This window comes from Pogona vitticeps, chromosome ZW-PAR, assembly GCF_051106095.1.
Source record: "Pogona vitticeps strain Pit_001003342236 chromosome ZW-PAR, PviZW2.1, whole genome shotgun sequence".
Classification (NCBI taxonomy): Eukaryota; Metazoa; Chordata; class Lepidosauria; order Squamata; family Agamidae; genus Pogona; species Pogona vitticeps.
Genome location: NC_135800.1, coordinates 9,599,033 through 9,613,812, shown reverse-complemented (window position 1 = coordinate 9,613,812; position 14,780 = coordinate 9,599,033). Strand labels below are relative to the sequence as shown.

Below are 14,780 nucleotides of genomic sequence, written 5' to 3'. Positions count from 1 at the left end.
AGCATCTCCCTACCCAGCTTCAGAAAAAAATTCAAAGTTAATTCTACTTGTCATCATCATCATCATCAACATCATCAACTGTGTCATTCTCATCCACGATTTATTATGGCTTTTATTTTCCCTTTTCATTCAATACATAGTGTGGCTAAGTAGGAAAGCTTAACAGTAGTCAACCCACTGGGAGACTGGAAGCTTGTCCGTCCGTCCATCTGTCTGTCTGTCTGTCTCACACACACACACACAAAACACTTCCTGATCCATCTGACCAGGCTGTTTTGAGGACAAAACAAGGAAGTCAGCCATTCCCGCCACCTTGAGCTCACTGGAGGGAAAAAAAGGGGATTATGCAAGCAAAGAAAGAACAGGGAGAAAGAGCTCAAGGTAGCTAATGAGCACAATCTAACTGAAATGAAAACAAGCTGGAAAATACTTAAAAACAGATTAGGACAATGCACCCATTAATAAGTCATTATACTAAATACTTTATCCCACTGTCACTGTTCTTCACGACTGAAATCTAAAACAGCCAGAAATTTGCACCCTGAGCTGCTATAATGGCTTTCTGGTCAGGCTGGGATGTTGGTTCAGCAAAGACAGGCTTACTGTTCTATGGCTAGCTAGAGCTCAGACTATTTTTTACTCCTGCTCGTGTCTGTTAGTGTGCACATTTCTGCGACTCATTGTTATTGTCTGAAATAATACGAGAAGGAAGCGACTACACAGCTTGAGGTGGGAAGCCTTAGAATGGAGAAGGGAGTGGCATAAAACTTGAAAAACTGTCAAAATACTCTTCCGGAAATGGCTAAAAATGACCTTTTTTAAAGCTAACTTTCGAAAACAGGTAGGAAGTGTTGCTGTTTGCACCAAATGGACCCATTCCATTCCCAGACATTATTTTTGAAATGTAATTTCACTGTGCCTTTGTTCCAGGAAAAGACACACAACACACAACACAACACAACACAACACAACACAACACAACACACACACACACACACACACACCTGTATCGCTGGTTAAGTCTGTTCCAAGGTTCGCCCAGACTTTGGCACAGGGCCAGCACCCAAATCAGAAATCCCACAACCTATTCATCCCCCCCCCCTTGGAATATTTTGCACTCACCCCTCGCTGTGTCCCCAGTCATTGCGCACACACAAGTGCCGGTGCACGGGATCCGGGGCGTAGCCTTCGTGGCAGCTGCACTCCCCTGCAAGCAAAAAAAGAGAGAACATTTGGGAATACTCAACTTTTGATGTGTCTGGTCATCGTCTCTCTCAGATCTCCCAGTCGTGAGCCACACCGGACTTTATAAGCCATACTGTTATGTGTTGTCAAGTCGGAACCCATTGACAGTGGCCCGAATAACGCTTTCAAGGCAAGTGAGATGTTTTTAGGAGTGGCTTTACTAGTTCCATTGTGAGTTTCCATGGCTGAGTGGGATTTGAACCGAGGTCTCCTGAGTGCTGGTCCGTTACTCTACACAACACCAGGTTTAAAAGTCTTGCATTCAAGCAAAAACAGGTTTCATATTTACGTTTTCTACAACACAACACTTCAGTATATTGAAATTTTAAAAAGGCATTATAAGCTTCATCTTTACCTATGTATAGGAAGAGTCAACCCCCTCCCCTGCCCCCATTGACTCTCTCTCTCTCTCTCTCTCTCTCTCTCTCTCTCTCTCTCTCTCTGTCACACACACACACACACACACACACACACACACACACACACACACACACACACACACAGCAGAGAGAGAGAGAGAGAGAGAGAGAGAGAGAGAGAGAGAGAGAGAGAAAGAGAGAGAGAGAGAGAGAGAGAGAGAGAGAGAGAGAAATGTAGGCAAAATGTAATGAGCCAAGAAGTTATCATTTCTACCTCCCTCGCCCCATCTTCATTTTTTGGGCAACACCAAGGAGAGTCTACGCGGTGTGCTTTTCTTGGCTGGCTCTGTTTGATCCCCAATTCACGCGAATACATATCCCCGAGCAAGTGCCAGCCAGGGGAAAAGAAGAAGAAGATTAATTGGATTTGTTCATCCAGGAGTCACTGAAAGCCGGTGTTGATTTTTCTTCTCCTTTTCCCCTTCAGCTGATACCTTCCCTTGATAAAGCACCAAGTCTGTAAAAGTTTTAAGCACAGGTGATGGAGGAAGAAAAAAAAAGGTGGAAACGCACTTTTTACCGCCTCCCTTTCCTTTTTCCTTTTTGCCTTCTGCTGCATATGCTTCAGATGGTAATACACCAACGCTTCCTGTTTGCTAGGGACAAATTGGGCTGTCTTTTTACTGCTGTTACTGTTTGCTTCCCGTGGGAGACGAGATGATAATCGTTTCTCAGCAGAAGCTGCGCAAGTGGTCATTTCTCAGGTTTCTGCTCCAGATCCCAAGTCCCAAGTGTTTGGGGGGAAATAAATGAATCCTCTCTCCTGCCCTTCCCAGCCCCGGAAAGGACGGCATGAGGGGTACGGATCCTGCAGCTGCACAGCATAACATTATCAGCACCTCTCCTCTCCATCGCTAACGCAAGGTGTGCACCCAACGTGTCCCATTTGAGCAGAAAGTCCGTTTTAAAAACCAGGACCCAAACCAGCGGGCTCAAACTTCCCGTTCGCTCACAGCCCTCGGACATCCTGGGTCTGGAGAAAACAACGCCTGGAACTCACCTGAACAGGTGCAAAAACAAGGCTACGCAGCAGACATATCTCAACGCCTTCTGCACACTGCAGCAGCTCCTGGGAGCATATTTCAAACAGTTGTGAACAGATTTGTAGGCAACTGTGTTTATCTACCTTGTTTTTAAAAATTGCACAGAGAACAAAGGCTGTTCGGGGTTTTAAGTCAGTGGGGGACGGGCTACTGGAGAGTAAGCAAGCAGCGGAAAGCGATAAATACTTCAGGCACCCGGCTGGAAAAGAGCCTTCAAACAACATATAAATGGCGGTGGCTTAAATGGATCAATGGTATTAAGACAACCGAGTTAACAAACACAGCTCCTTTCCACGGGCAAGGGGTGGTGGTGAAAATGTCTCCCCTCTTGGGTTCGATCCCGAGGTAAGGCGTGGAAGCTACACAGGTCAAAAAATGTACGGTCCCCCTCGGGAGCTAACCCAGCTTCACAAAACACACGCTCTTGCGATCACTGGCCTCTCAGGCAGACCTTAAAACGTCTCAAGGGGATGAAGATCACTCCTTTCCTTGCCAGAAGGCAGTCAAACAAGGTTCCTTTGGCAGCAGTGATGTTTCTTTTAAAGAGGGAAGTGGCGAGGAGAGGGGGAGAAGTGGTCAGAAGACCAGGGGAGGGGGAAAAAGGAGGGGGAGAAGAAGACGACGAAGAAGACAAGCTAATGATGTGCTAAATTGCAACAGCACCTTCATAAAATATTCACCGTCTTAAACACGTCTAATATTAAAGATTAAATGTCCCGGGATTTGTCCTAGCGGACTCCAGGGGCCTGATTTATGATCTGCCAGGAGGAGCGGCTAACTTTGTGATGCATGATGCAAGGTTTCCAAACGCAGCCTTTCCGAAAGGGGTGGATGGACGGAGGGTGGGTGGGTGGATGAAGGAAGGTCTGGCTCATCGGTGAGCAAGCAGGAGCAGCGGGAAGGGTCCACCCTTTTCTGGGGGTTGCCGATACGGAGGGTAGCTGAAAGGGGGTGGCCCAGCCGGCAGGCTCATTTGTCGGGAGAACCTGCCTGGCGATGGAAAGAGCCATTAATAAGCCATTTTCTTTCTCCAGTGCTTAGCATGCAAGTTTTCCCTCTGCCTGGGTCATTAATTCCTCACACTTACCGCATAACAAATATGTGTTCTGCAATCAAGCTGCGTTTTAGAAGGGGATGCGGAACGTAGCAGCCAGAGAATGGGGTTCTTCAGCAGATGAAGAGATAATCTCTTTTTTTTCCCCTCCCCACCATAGTCTTTCGGTCTGTCCTCCTCGCCGATTCCATAGAAACAAGATTTTAAAGATTGTATATTGTTTGGAGGCTTGCTGAGAAGCAGTGTGAACCCAGGGGCATCTTGTATTCAGCCTTCAACACAAAAATCTGTCTGCTTGTATATATTCTGTCCAGATAACATTGACAGAATACCCTACGTACTTATAGTTGTGGGTGGGGGGCACAATGTCCTCTGGTCTTTGTGACTAATGGCATGCAAGGGAAGGAGAGGAACAGCCCCACCACCTTCTGCCATGGCTTTGCTTATGATGGCTCTGAAACACCAAGGGTTTCCCATCTATGGAGGCTTCCAGAAACTAGGCTGTCCAACATTCAGGCTTGTGCAGGGAGTTCCCAAGGACAGAAAAGGCTCCGCTCCGCTCTTCAGGCTCCTCTGTTTTCACACAAGCAAAACGATGATGAAATGCGACATGGCTAGCATACTCCCCTCTGTGTTCACAGGAAATAAAACAATACAGTGGTGCCTCGCAAGATGAAAATAATTTGTTCCATGAGTAGCGTCGTATTGCGAAATTTTCATCTTGCGAAACCGCGGTTTCCCATAGGGATGCATTGCAATGCATTCCTATGGGAAACCTCGCAAGATGAACAAATTATTTTCGTCTTGCGAGAGAAAAATTGTCTTGTGAAGCACAGCCATACGACGCTACTCATGGAGTCACCACAACAATCACAAAACCCTTTCGTCTTGCGAGTTTTTCGTCCGGCGAGGCATTCATCTTGTGAGGCTCCACTTCATTGAGAATGACTGAATGGGACTCTGTTGACACCCCCACTCTCCCCTGCAGGAAATCTCCCAGACGGACAGCTGGCAATGCAAAGAACTTTCCATGTATCACAAGCCGAGAAGTGGTCTTATACTAAGTCAGACGATCCATCCATCTCACCCAGTTCCAACCTTGGGTACCCAGATGTTCTTGGGCTTCAACCCCCCTAGAAATCCGGACCAGCACAGATAGTGGTGAAGGCTTCTGGGAGTTGTAGTCTATGAACATCCGGGGACCCAAAGTTGGGAACCACTGATCTAGTCCACTGTTATTAGGGACTGGCAGCACATCTCCCAGGTTCCAAGCATGATTCTCTCCTAGTCCTAACTGGAGATCCATAGTGATCTCTCACCCAAATAGGGATCAAGCCTGACCCAGGTTAGTTTCCCAAATCAGACGCAGAATGCCCTACTCATTTGTGTTCAAGGTGGCATAGAAGGATGACGATGAGAGACCAACAGCTCCAACCCAGATGAACTTTGTCGTCACCTGAGTGACACGTATGCAGGAAGAAGGGACCAAGGAGGGTAAGGAGAAGCTACAAGACAGACTGCTCATGAAAGAAACACATTTTTCACAAAAAGATTCCTGAGGGATGTGAATTTCCCTTGCCCCATGACTCATGCAAAAAGATTTTACTAGCTGATGCTGAGTGGTAGTATTAAGACAGTCTTGCAACAGGGAAGCAGAAGAGACTTCAAACCATATGCATTTTCATAACTATCCACATGACTTTCATGTTTTCACACCCTGCCAAACCAAAATTTAAAAGTCCCAAATGGTTTAATTTCCCCCCCCCCCCGTTACATACAGCACTGATGTTACCTGTCTGTCATGGGTTTGGAGGGAAAGTTCCATCCTATGGAGAGTGGAAGGTGGGACATCAGGAGGAGGGGCTGTACTGTATATATATGTGGAGCGTGTGTGGTGAAGTTCAGCAGACGCTGGGATGTGACGAAGCAGCAGCTGGGAAGAAGAAGCTGGTGTGGGAGTCTGTGTGTCAGACAGGGTACTACTGTGTGTCAGAGTACCAACCTGATAGGTTCAGGTGTCTGTGGGGTTAGCCAGAACTGATAGGTTCAGGGTCTGTGCTTCAAGTTAAGGGTTCTGTGTGAACCAAACTGTATGCATGTATGAATGAGACTAAGCCACGTTACTATATCTTATTCACCTGATCATTTTATTTTCCTGTGTGTTGTTTTAAATAAACCTTATTCTTTTATTTGTTGAAAATCCATCCCTGGTCTGTGTGACTTCTTATAGGGAATGGTTGGTGGCAGCTTAGTTAACGTGTGGCAGATCCCAGTAGGTCTGGGTTTGTCACACCCCCTTATTCCTTTGCGGACCTTTGTTGGCAAGACATCACCTTGCCGACAATAGTCCACATAGTCAAAGCTATGTATGGAATGAGAGCTGGACCATAAAGAAGGCTGACCGCCGAAGAATTGATGCTTTTGAACTGTGGTGCTGGAAGAGGCTCTTGAGAGTCCCCTGGACTGCAAGGAGAACAAACCTATCCGTTCTAAAGGAAATCAACCCTGAGTGCTCCCTGGAAGGACAGATCCTGATGCTGAGGCTCCAATACTTTGGCCATCTCATGAGAAGACTCTCTGGAAAAGCCCCTGATGTTGGGAAAGAGTGAAGGCAAGAGGAGAAGGGGACGACGGAGGATAAGATGGTTGGACAGGGTCACTGAAGCAACCAACATGAATCTGACCAAACTCCGGGAGGCCGTGGAAGACAGGAGGGCCTGGCGTGCTCTGGTCCATCGGGTCACGAAGAGTCAGACACGACTTAACAACTAAACAACAACAATTCCTTCACCATTGAAGCAAAAACTTTCCCAACCTGGCAAAATCATAAAAGTGGCATCTCCGGTACTCAGGCTTTTGCTCCAGGCTCCGTTTTACACGAAAGCTTGTTTCTCACTAAACCCCATGTGGCCAGCTGTTCCACCAACCTGACCATTCGGTGGAAGGTTAATCCATCTCTAAAGGCATCGCTCTCTGTCTTGCCCGATACAGTATTCCAAGACAAACTCAGTTCAATCAAAATGCATTCTCATCTGCCAAAAGTCCAGGTCAAGGGATCATCTCTTTTTAAAAAATGATAGAAAAGAAAAATAGACCTGATCAGACTTAATTGTGGTGGACAAACAGCCACACTTCGAGTAGATTCCTTGTTGCTTTTCTATCAACGGCTGCTGTTGGCTGGGTGTTCGCTTGTGGTTCTCAAGGTACACTTTCTCAAAGATGGTCCACAAACAGTTTGTGGTGCCAGCGACTTGAAAGAAGACACATATTTGTGGCTTATTTCATAATTGGGGGACAACATGTTCTAAATACACCAAGTTCCATTGGGGCATCTCAGCCCCACGGGATCTACATACCCCTGGAATGCTAAGTGACCCCCCAAACAACCAGGGTACCAGGTAGAAAATGTTAACTGTCCCTTTGTGTTAACATCCAGAGCTCTGCATGCCTCTTTGCCCATTCTGTATTCTTCTTGTCGTTCAAGGTTTCACGCCAAAAAGCACATCTCCATTTCAAGTAGACAAGCTGCCCTGTGAAACTGAGCCTGGCCAGATGAGTGGACAAAAGCCCAAAGGAGCAGCTGCAACAAACGCAAAAACACGCAAACAAATGTTTCGCCTGAAAGTCTCCAGGTTCTCCGCAAGCGTCCAAGGAAAGCGGCAGATTGATCGATCTTCTCCTGAGGGACTGAAAGCTGCTGGCTGAATGTCAGAGGGACAATTTCTTAATCCTGTATCCAAAGACAGCTTGAAATTTCTGAGCTGGTGACAAAGCTGCCTGGTGTCATGCATGCCTTCCAGCGTGGAGCAGAAGCTTCCAGGACTCAAGCTGAGCCTCTTTATAGAGTCCACGAGCAAACGCCGCGTGCAGTGAGCCACTGAAACGTGTGTCGTGGCATATACGGTACTGTCAGGTTCTTGTCTGTCTCCCTTCACCCGTGACAGCTAAAGAAAGAAGCATGTAGGGGGTCTCCTGTGTCAGGTGAAGAGGTGTCTGGGTAGAGAGGTCTTCCTGAGGTCTGTGATGCTCCTGTACTTGCTGGTTTCTCTGTAGAAAAGCCCTTTAGACTGGGCTGGTTCTCAGCAGCACTGGAACTCTTTATTTCTTTAATTCTTTAATTCTTTCTTTCTTTCTTCCTTCCTAACTTCCATCCATCCATCCATCCATCCATCCATCCATCCATCCATCCATCCATCCATCCATCCTTCCATCCATCCATCCATCCATCCATCCATCCATCCTTCCTTCCATCCATCCATCCATCCATCCATCCATCCATCCATCCATCCATCCATCCATCCATCCATCCATCCATCCATCCATCCATCCATCCATCCATCCATCCATCCATCCTTCCTTCCTTCCATCCTTCCTTCCTTCCTTCCTTCCTTCCTTCCTTCCTTCCTTCCTTCCTTCCTTCCTTCCTTCCTTCCTTCCTTCCTTCCTTCCTTCCATCCATCCATCCATCCTTCCTTCCATCCTTCCTTCCTTCCTTCCTTCCTTCCTTCCTTCCTTCCTTCCTTCCATCCATCCATCCATCCATCCATCCATCCATCCATCCATCCATCCATCCATCCATCCATCCATCCATCCATCCATCCATCCATCCTTTGCTTGCTTGCTTCCTTTTCCTTTCTTGCTTTTTCCTTTCTTAGTTTTCTTTTCTTTCCTTTCTTTCCATCTTCTTTCTTCTGCTTCTGTTTGTCTTTCTTTCTTTCTTTCTTTCTTTCTTTCTTTCTTTCTTTCTTTCTTTCTTTCTTTCTTTCTTTCTTTCTTTCTTTCTTTCTTTCTTTCTTTCTTTCAATTTTTACACTGCCCATCTGGCCAAAGGCCACTCTAGGCAGCTTACAACATATATAAACAACATGGTTAAAATACAATTCAGCAGAATAGAACACAGAAATAATAAAATGAAAATGGACCGCACCATCAAAACTTAAAAACATTCAGAACATTTAAAACATTTACTCCTCTCCTCCACGGGTCTTCTCTTACTCTACCCATCCCCACTCTAGAAAATTGTTCCTTCTAGCCTTTCATGCTTCACAGCCCACTCTTGGTGGGTCTAATGGATAATGTTCCCCCCCCCCCCGATGCTTCTACTATAGAGGGTCTGCAGATGTTCTTGGACAACAACATCCAGAAGCCTTCGCCCCTAGCTGTGCTGGACAGGATTTCTGGGAGCTGTAGTCCAGGAACATCTGGGGACCCAACAGTTTGGAACCACTGTTATAATAAATAATTCCAGTTGTATCTAGCTGACACCGCCAGTGATGACAGACAATGGGAGCTGTACCTGGAAAAATAGGAGACAGGCCAAAGCTGTGCACCCATCACCTATGTTTTCTGCCAGGAGTTGGTGTCATAAAATCTTAGGCGATCACTCAGATCCCTTCATCTTTTCTATGTGACACAAAACTGTCTCTGAACTTAAGCTATTAGGGCAGTCCCTACCGACTGCATCAGCAGTATTCATTTTGTAAGGTTGTTTGTTCCAACTCAGACTGTTGCTAGTTTATGAGTTGTGGGGAAAGTTGGTTGCTGCTGGCATTGTGGTTGAGACAGGACACCTAAATGCAAGAGAAGTTGTGAAATCTTCAACCCCTTTGAGCAATCTTAGCATCGGCAAGAGCCCAAAACCCTTCTTCCCTGTTATGCACTGTGTAATTTGCATAAAATATTTTGCACAAAACTAGTGTCTCCCCGCCCCTTTTATGAAGGTAAGCACACACAGGGAACAAGCACACAAGAAGAGGAAAGACACAAACAACACATCTGAGGCTACTGAGATTACTACTTCCTGAAATAAAGCAGCAAGGAATGCATTTCCCAGCTTCGTATATTTCAGAGGCATACAGGGAAAAAATGTTTTCAAAATTGTGCAAGTTCTCTCCTAGAGTAATATCAGCAACAATAAAATCCAAGCATCTCACACAAAGCAGATTTTTAGCTCTTTATTTTAGTCAATTAGAATGTCCCACTTACTGCACAAGGATAAACCACATCTGTGTTTCCTTTTAAGGGTCTCTGTAATTTCCGAACATTATGTTTAACATTAGAAGGTTTCAACAAGGTTAAGGCTCAATGTGGTTACATTTCCAAATTCCAGCAAAGCCTTCCAGTTCCGACAAATGTTAAAACCTCTCTTTCGTTCTCCCTCCCTCTCAGAGGATCTGCCTGTTCTTCCCTCCTCCCAAGCTGTTCATTGAAACTGACATTTAACACACACACACACACACACACACACACACACACACACACACACACACACACACACACACACACACAAACCCCATGAAGAGAGGATTTAGAAGGGGAAAGGGCACCTGTTAAGCGGAAAACATCCATGCAATTTTTGTAATGTCTCTTGGATTTCACCTGACAGTTACTGTGATTATTCAAATGGCACGATGCATTCATATTCGGGAACCATCAAACCATGAAAAGCCCATAGAAATACTCAAGGGCAACAGGAGATTTGATCAACATATCCCATTGTTACCTCACCATACCTTATCAAAGGCAGATACCCATCAGACTGGGTGGCAGTGAATGCAGTTATTCTCATATCCAAGATACAAAACACTATTATATACGGATGGATTAGAAATATTTACTGACAGGGTTAGCTTGTGAAAATTAAGTGTTGAACAGTGGATGTAGACCCCTTGCAAAGGCAGTTTTTAAGAGAATTCGGAGAGAATTTTTCGTCTCCACTTTATGTGTCTGTCAGACACTACTCTAAAGGCTCCTAGAATTGGCAATTACATGGATTTAGCCTACAGGGACCCTGTGTGGTTCAAATACAGGACATTTAAATGGAAATAAAATAAATATATTCTCAGTTTATTACCAGTTTTATGGTCCCAATACAGTCTGCATGGTTGATTATTAATGTTTTGTAATGTTAAATGATATTCAGGACCATGACCAGAATCCTTACTGGTGTTCATAGAAAGCTTGGTAAGTGGACATGGCTAAATGCAGCTCATTGACAAGGTGCCGTGGTATATTTTGGTCCTACCGCTGGTCAAGTGCCCAACCACACCACCAAGATGTGTTTCAGCCCATCATCAATTTGCTTCAATGAGCCACAGGAATTTAACACCAACCTTATGCAAAAGCTGATACGATTTCAATATCTGCAGCTTCTATGTGATGAAACCATCGTTTCCACATCATATCTAAACCTGTCATTCCCAAACATGGCTCCTAGATGTTGGGATTCCATTGGCACAAACAACAAACCAGCATGGCTAATGGTCACGGAGATTATGGGATGCCCAACAACAGAGAAGACAAGTTTGGGAGACACTGTGCGTAAACAGGATCTTACATCAAGGAATAGCTCCAAGTGGAAACCTCGCTGCAAAAAAAAAAAAAAAAAAGCTCTCTTCCATCCTTCCCCATTTAGGCAAATAGTTAAAATAAAAAGAATATTGTAACAGCTCCCAATAAAGATACTTGAGAAGGAGCCATTTCCCTTCTTCATTACAGGCACTGGTTCCCAACCTTTACCATTAGCATGTGCTAACACTCTGGGGATTGTTTTCCAAGAACATCCAGGGAGACCCAAGGCTGTAAAGCATGGGCTCCTCAAGGACTCCGTATCTTTCTAAATGTAGCACCCATTAAAGAATGGAGTATATTTGCAAGAACAAAGCACAGCACGAGAACACAGAGGCCAAGCTTGCAAGAAGTCAGGAACTTTCCTCTAGAGCAAAAGTGTGGATGCCTAGATTCTCCATCCAGCACATCCAAAAAAAACAAACAAAAAGGATGATCATAATTGGCCAAAATATCTGACCTATCAGAGATACTCCATTAAAACCTTAAGACTACAACAAGAACAGGCATAAACAGCCAACGGCCTTTTTACTGTGAAGATACTCTCAGCTGAGTCACAGCCCACTCTCCCTCTTCATTGAGGAAGACATTAATCAACATCATTATCTTAGAACTGCAGAGCTTGGAGGGATCCTTGAGTCCCTGACCTTGCCAAGGAGGCCCCACGGGGGAATCAAACTCCCAACCTCTGGCTCCACAGCCAGAAACCTCGACCGCTGTTCATCCCAAAACCCACACTTACCCGTCTCTTCATCACAGAGCTGCTCGCATGCATCTGTCGTTCTCTGTCCACAGAGATCCCTCACCCAAGGAGACGTGGCATTGATTTGATAATAGAGAGAAAGTTTCGCCGGGTTAAGCCAGTCGGAGATGTCCAAATAGCTTCCCTCGCTGACGACAAAGCTGCTCCCTGCAGGGGAAACCACAGGAAAAAAAATGGGAATTTGGGAAGGAAGAAAAGGTTGGTTCATTGACAAGACAGCAGGAAGACAGAAAAGTCCTACCCTCCCCAACTTTCCTAGGCAAATCAAGGATGTTAGCGACCAACGTAGAAGCACTCCAATCTATTTGTGTCTGTGTGCTGTCTCTAAAGATTGGGGCGGCCATGGGAGAAGAATTTATGAAGATATGAAAATATTCTTTGGAATAGGTCCAATGGTGGGAGACAAGAGACTCTGAGCAGGGAGGGAAGATGGCCTGAGAAAGGATTAGGAGGTAATGACTTAGAGAAGGACCGCCAGCAAGGTTCCCTTTAAGCTGGGGTCATGCATGCATGCCCACGCCTCTTCCTCCCTCTGTGCAGTAGTCTTCCCCCTCCGCAAAGCGATCATGTTAGGCTGCGGTCATGATGGAACCCAGAGCGTGCGTGTGTGTGGGGGGGTGGACTCATGCGCATGGACAGGAGCCAAGTTGCGCAAAAGGCGGAGCCCCACCCACCGGAGCTGAATGTTAGAGGGTGTGTTGAGTTGCCGGTTGTCATCTTTGGCTTATGAAGTAGTTTTGCAAAGAAAAAAGTCAGAACGTCAATTCCTGATACCTCTAGATGGGATAAGAAAAGAGTCCTTCTCTGAAATCTTGGATAACCTTTGCCAACAGGTAAAAAGAACAGGTGAGCTCATGGTATGAGAAACTGCTGAGACACCTCCAACGACATTCGCCCGCAACGTTCCTCCTATTATAGGGCAGGAGCAAAAGAGTGGCAAGAGGGAAACGGACAGAGGAATGGTTCCCAGGGCTGATGAGGAACGGGGAAAGTTGCATGCTTAGGAGACTACCATCAGGTCAGGTCTTTGCCCAGTGTATCCACCTGCTGAGGGAAGCCAATAACTGACATTGGGAGAAAACTCACCTCTGCAGAGCTTCTGATAGGGTTAAGAAGGAACCACAAAATAATAGCCGTCAAGAGTTTTCTGGCACCTTAAAAACAAACAGGCTTGGCTTGACTTAAGGGATGGGGGTCTCCAGACCATTTTTTTTTCAGGTGCACAGTGGGCTGCAGCCTGCGATCACTTAGTGCCAAATTGAAGGCCTTAATCTTTAAGGTTCCAGCAGATGCTCTTTGCTGTCCCCCCCCCAAGGCAAGAGAGTAGAATGATGACCCTCCTGGACGTTTCTGAACAAAATAATAGAGTTAGCTGTTTCTACATAATGGAAAGAAACCACTGCCTTTAAAAAGTCCATCTGCTCAAGCTGGCAGAAGGTTGAGAGCAACAGGTAGCTTAAGAATAATAAGCTTACACCTGCAGAGCTGGAAGGGGCCCTATGGATCATCCAATCCAGCCCTTGTCAAGGAGGGCCAGAGGGGGTAATCGAACTCCCAACCTCTGGCTCTGTAGCCAGAGATCTAATCCACTGAGCTATCCGGCAGTGATCTTTTCTTGTCCTTCTTTAGACACACACACACACACATACACACACACACACACACACAGAGGAGAGAGAGAGAGAGAGAGGAAAGCTAGGAATAGGCACCTTCTAATTAGTCAAATTGATTTTCAGTTGAGCCCAATCATTTCGTTATCTAACGTCTGAAGCACAACATCACTTGGGGGATTTTGCAAACGCCAAGGTCCTCATTAACTCTGATCTCCAATTACATTGATTATAGTGCTGTTTTCACAATGCTGTTGTAGAGATCAGAGGTGACTGGGTGGCGGTGCGAGAACCACCATCATGCCACCTCTTTGCAAATTTCATGTCATGAAAACTACTTTTTCAAAAAGGTTTATCAGACAGCAAGAAGATGCTGACAAATCTAACTGCTTCCCCATTTGATGGCTTGTGACTGGTTTTCCAATGTATTTGTGTGTGTGACATTTATACTGCCCAGTGTGCTATAGTGGCTAGATTGACATACCAGGACTCAAGAGACCTGGGTTCAAGTCCCTGATCAGGGATGCAAACTTAATAGTTTGGGGGCAGCACTGGCAAAACCACTCCTTGACTGACCTTGAAACCCCTATTAGGGTCTTTATGAGTCAAATGCAATTTGAAGGCACACACATTATATGTGTCTCCCATCTTTAGATCAAAAGCAAAGTGGTTGGCAGGAATAATTAAAACACCTTAGAAACAACTGCAAAACGCAGCACAGTGACTAGAGAGATTCAACAAAATTCACAGTAGTCATTACGACCGTTTAAAAGGCTAGTTAAAGGGGGCAGATCTTCCCTAAAAGCAGAAAGAATGGGAATGATTTGCAAAGCCAAAAGAAGAGGATTCTATAGGCTGGGAGGAACGCAGAAAGAGAGACTGCCATCCCTACAGCGACGACGTTACTCTTAAGAGAATTTCTCCTGTAGGTCTCAGTATCTAGTGATTTTTTCCCCCTACGGTTCTGAGACACAGGCTCTGATCAGCACCACGGACAGTTCCACGTTAGGGCTGGATGAGTGACGGAAATGCTCCTCTCATCCTCCCTAAGTTCGTTTTCAGAGAATAGCCTGGTGCAGCAGATTGCAAGGCTTCGGTCTCTCCAGTTCAAAGGGCAACGCTCGACTGTGTTGCCCTTCATCTCAGCAGTTCCCCAGGGCAACAGGTGGTTGGAGCAGAGGAATAAGTGCTCAGAAGGCGCTTGAAGAAAATGCAGTGCTAATTGAGTCAACGCTAAACAGGGCCTTTCCACCGGGAGTTCTGGAAATCCTTGTCTACCTAACAGCAAGGAGACTGAGT

At 45.7% G+C, this 14,780-nt stretch overlaps 1 protein-coding gene across 5 annotated transcripts in view; it reads right to left on the bottom strand.

Moving 5' to 3' along the window:
• The window catches only part of ASTN2 (astrotactin 2), a 473,842-nt gene that overhangs the window by 210,567 nt on the left and 248,495 nt on the right, over positions 1-14,780 (bottom strand). For all 5 annotated transcript variants that reach the window (XR_013539660.1, XM_072984878.2, XM_072984877.2 and 2 more), the window contains exons 7-8: positions 11,851-12,018; positions 1,123-1,207 (exon numbers count right to left, since the gene is read on the bottom strand). Coding sequence is in view for 4 of the 5 variants with exons in the window: in XM_072984878.2 (XP_072840979.2) it covers positions 1,123-1,207; positions 11,851-12,018 (253 nt within the window). In the remaining variant the exon portion in view is untranslated. The remainder of the gene's footprint in view (positions 1-1,122; positions 1,208-11,850; positions 12,019-14,780) is intronic.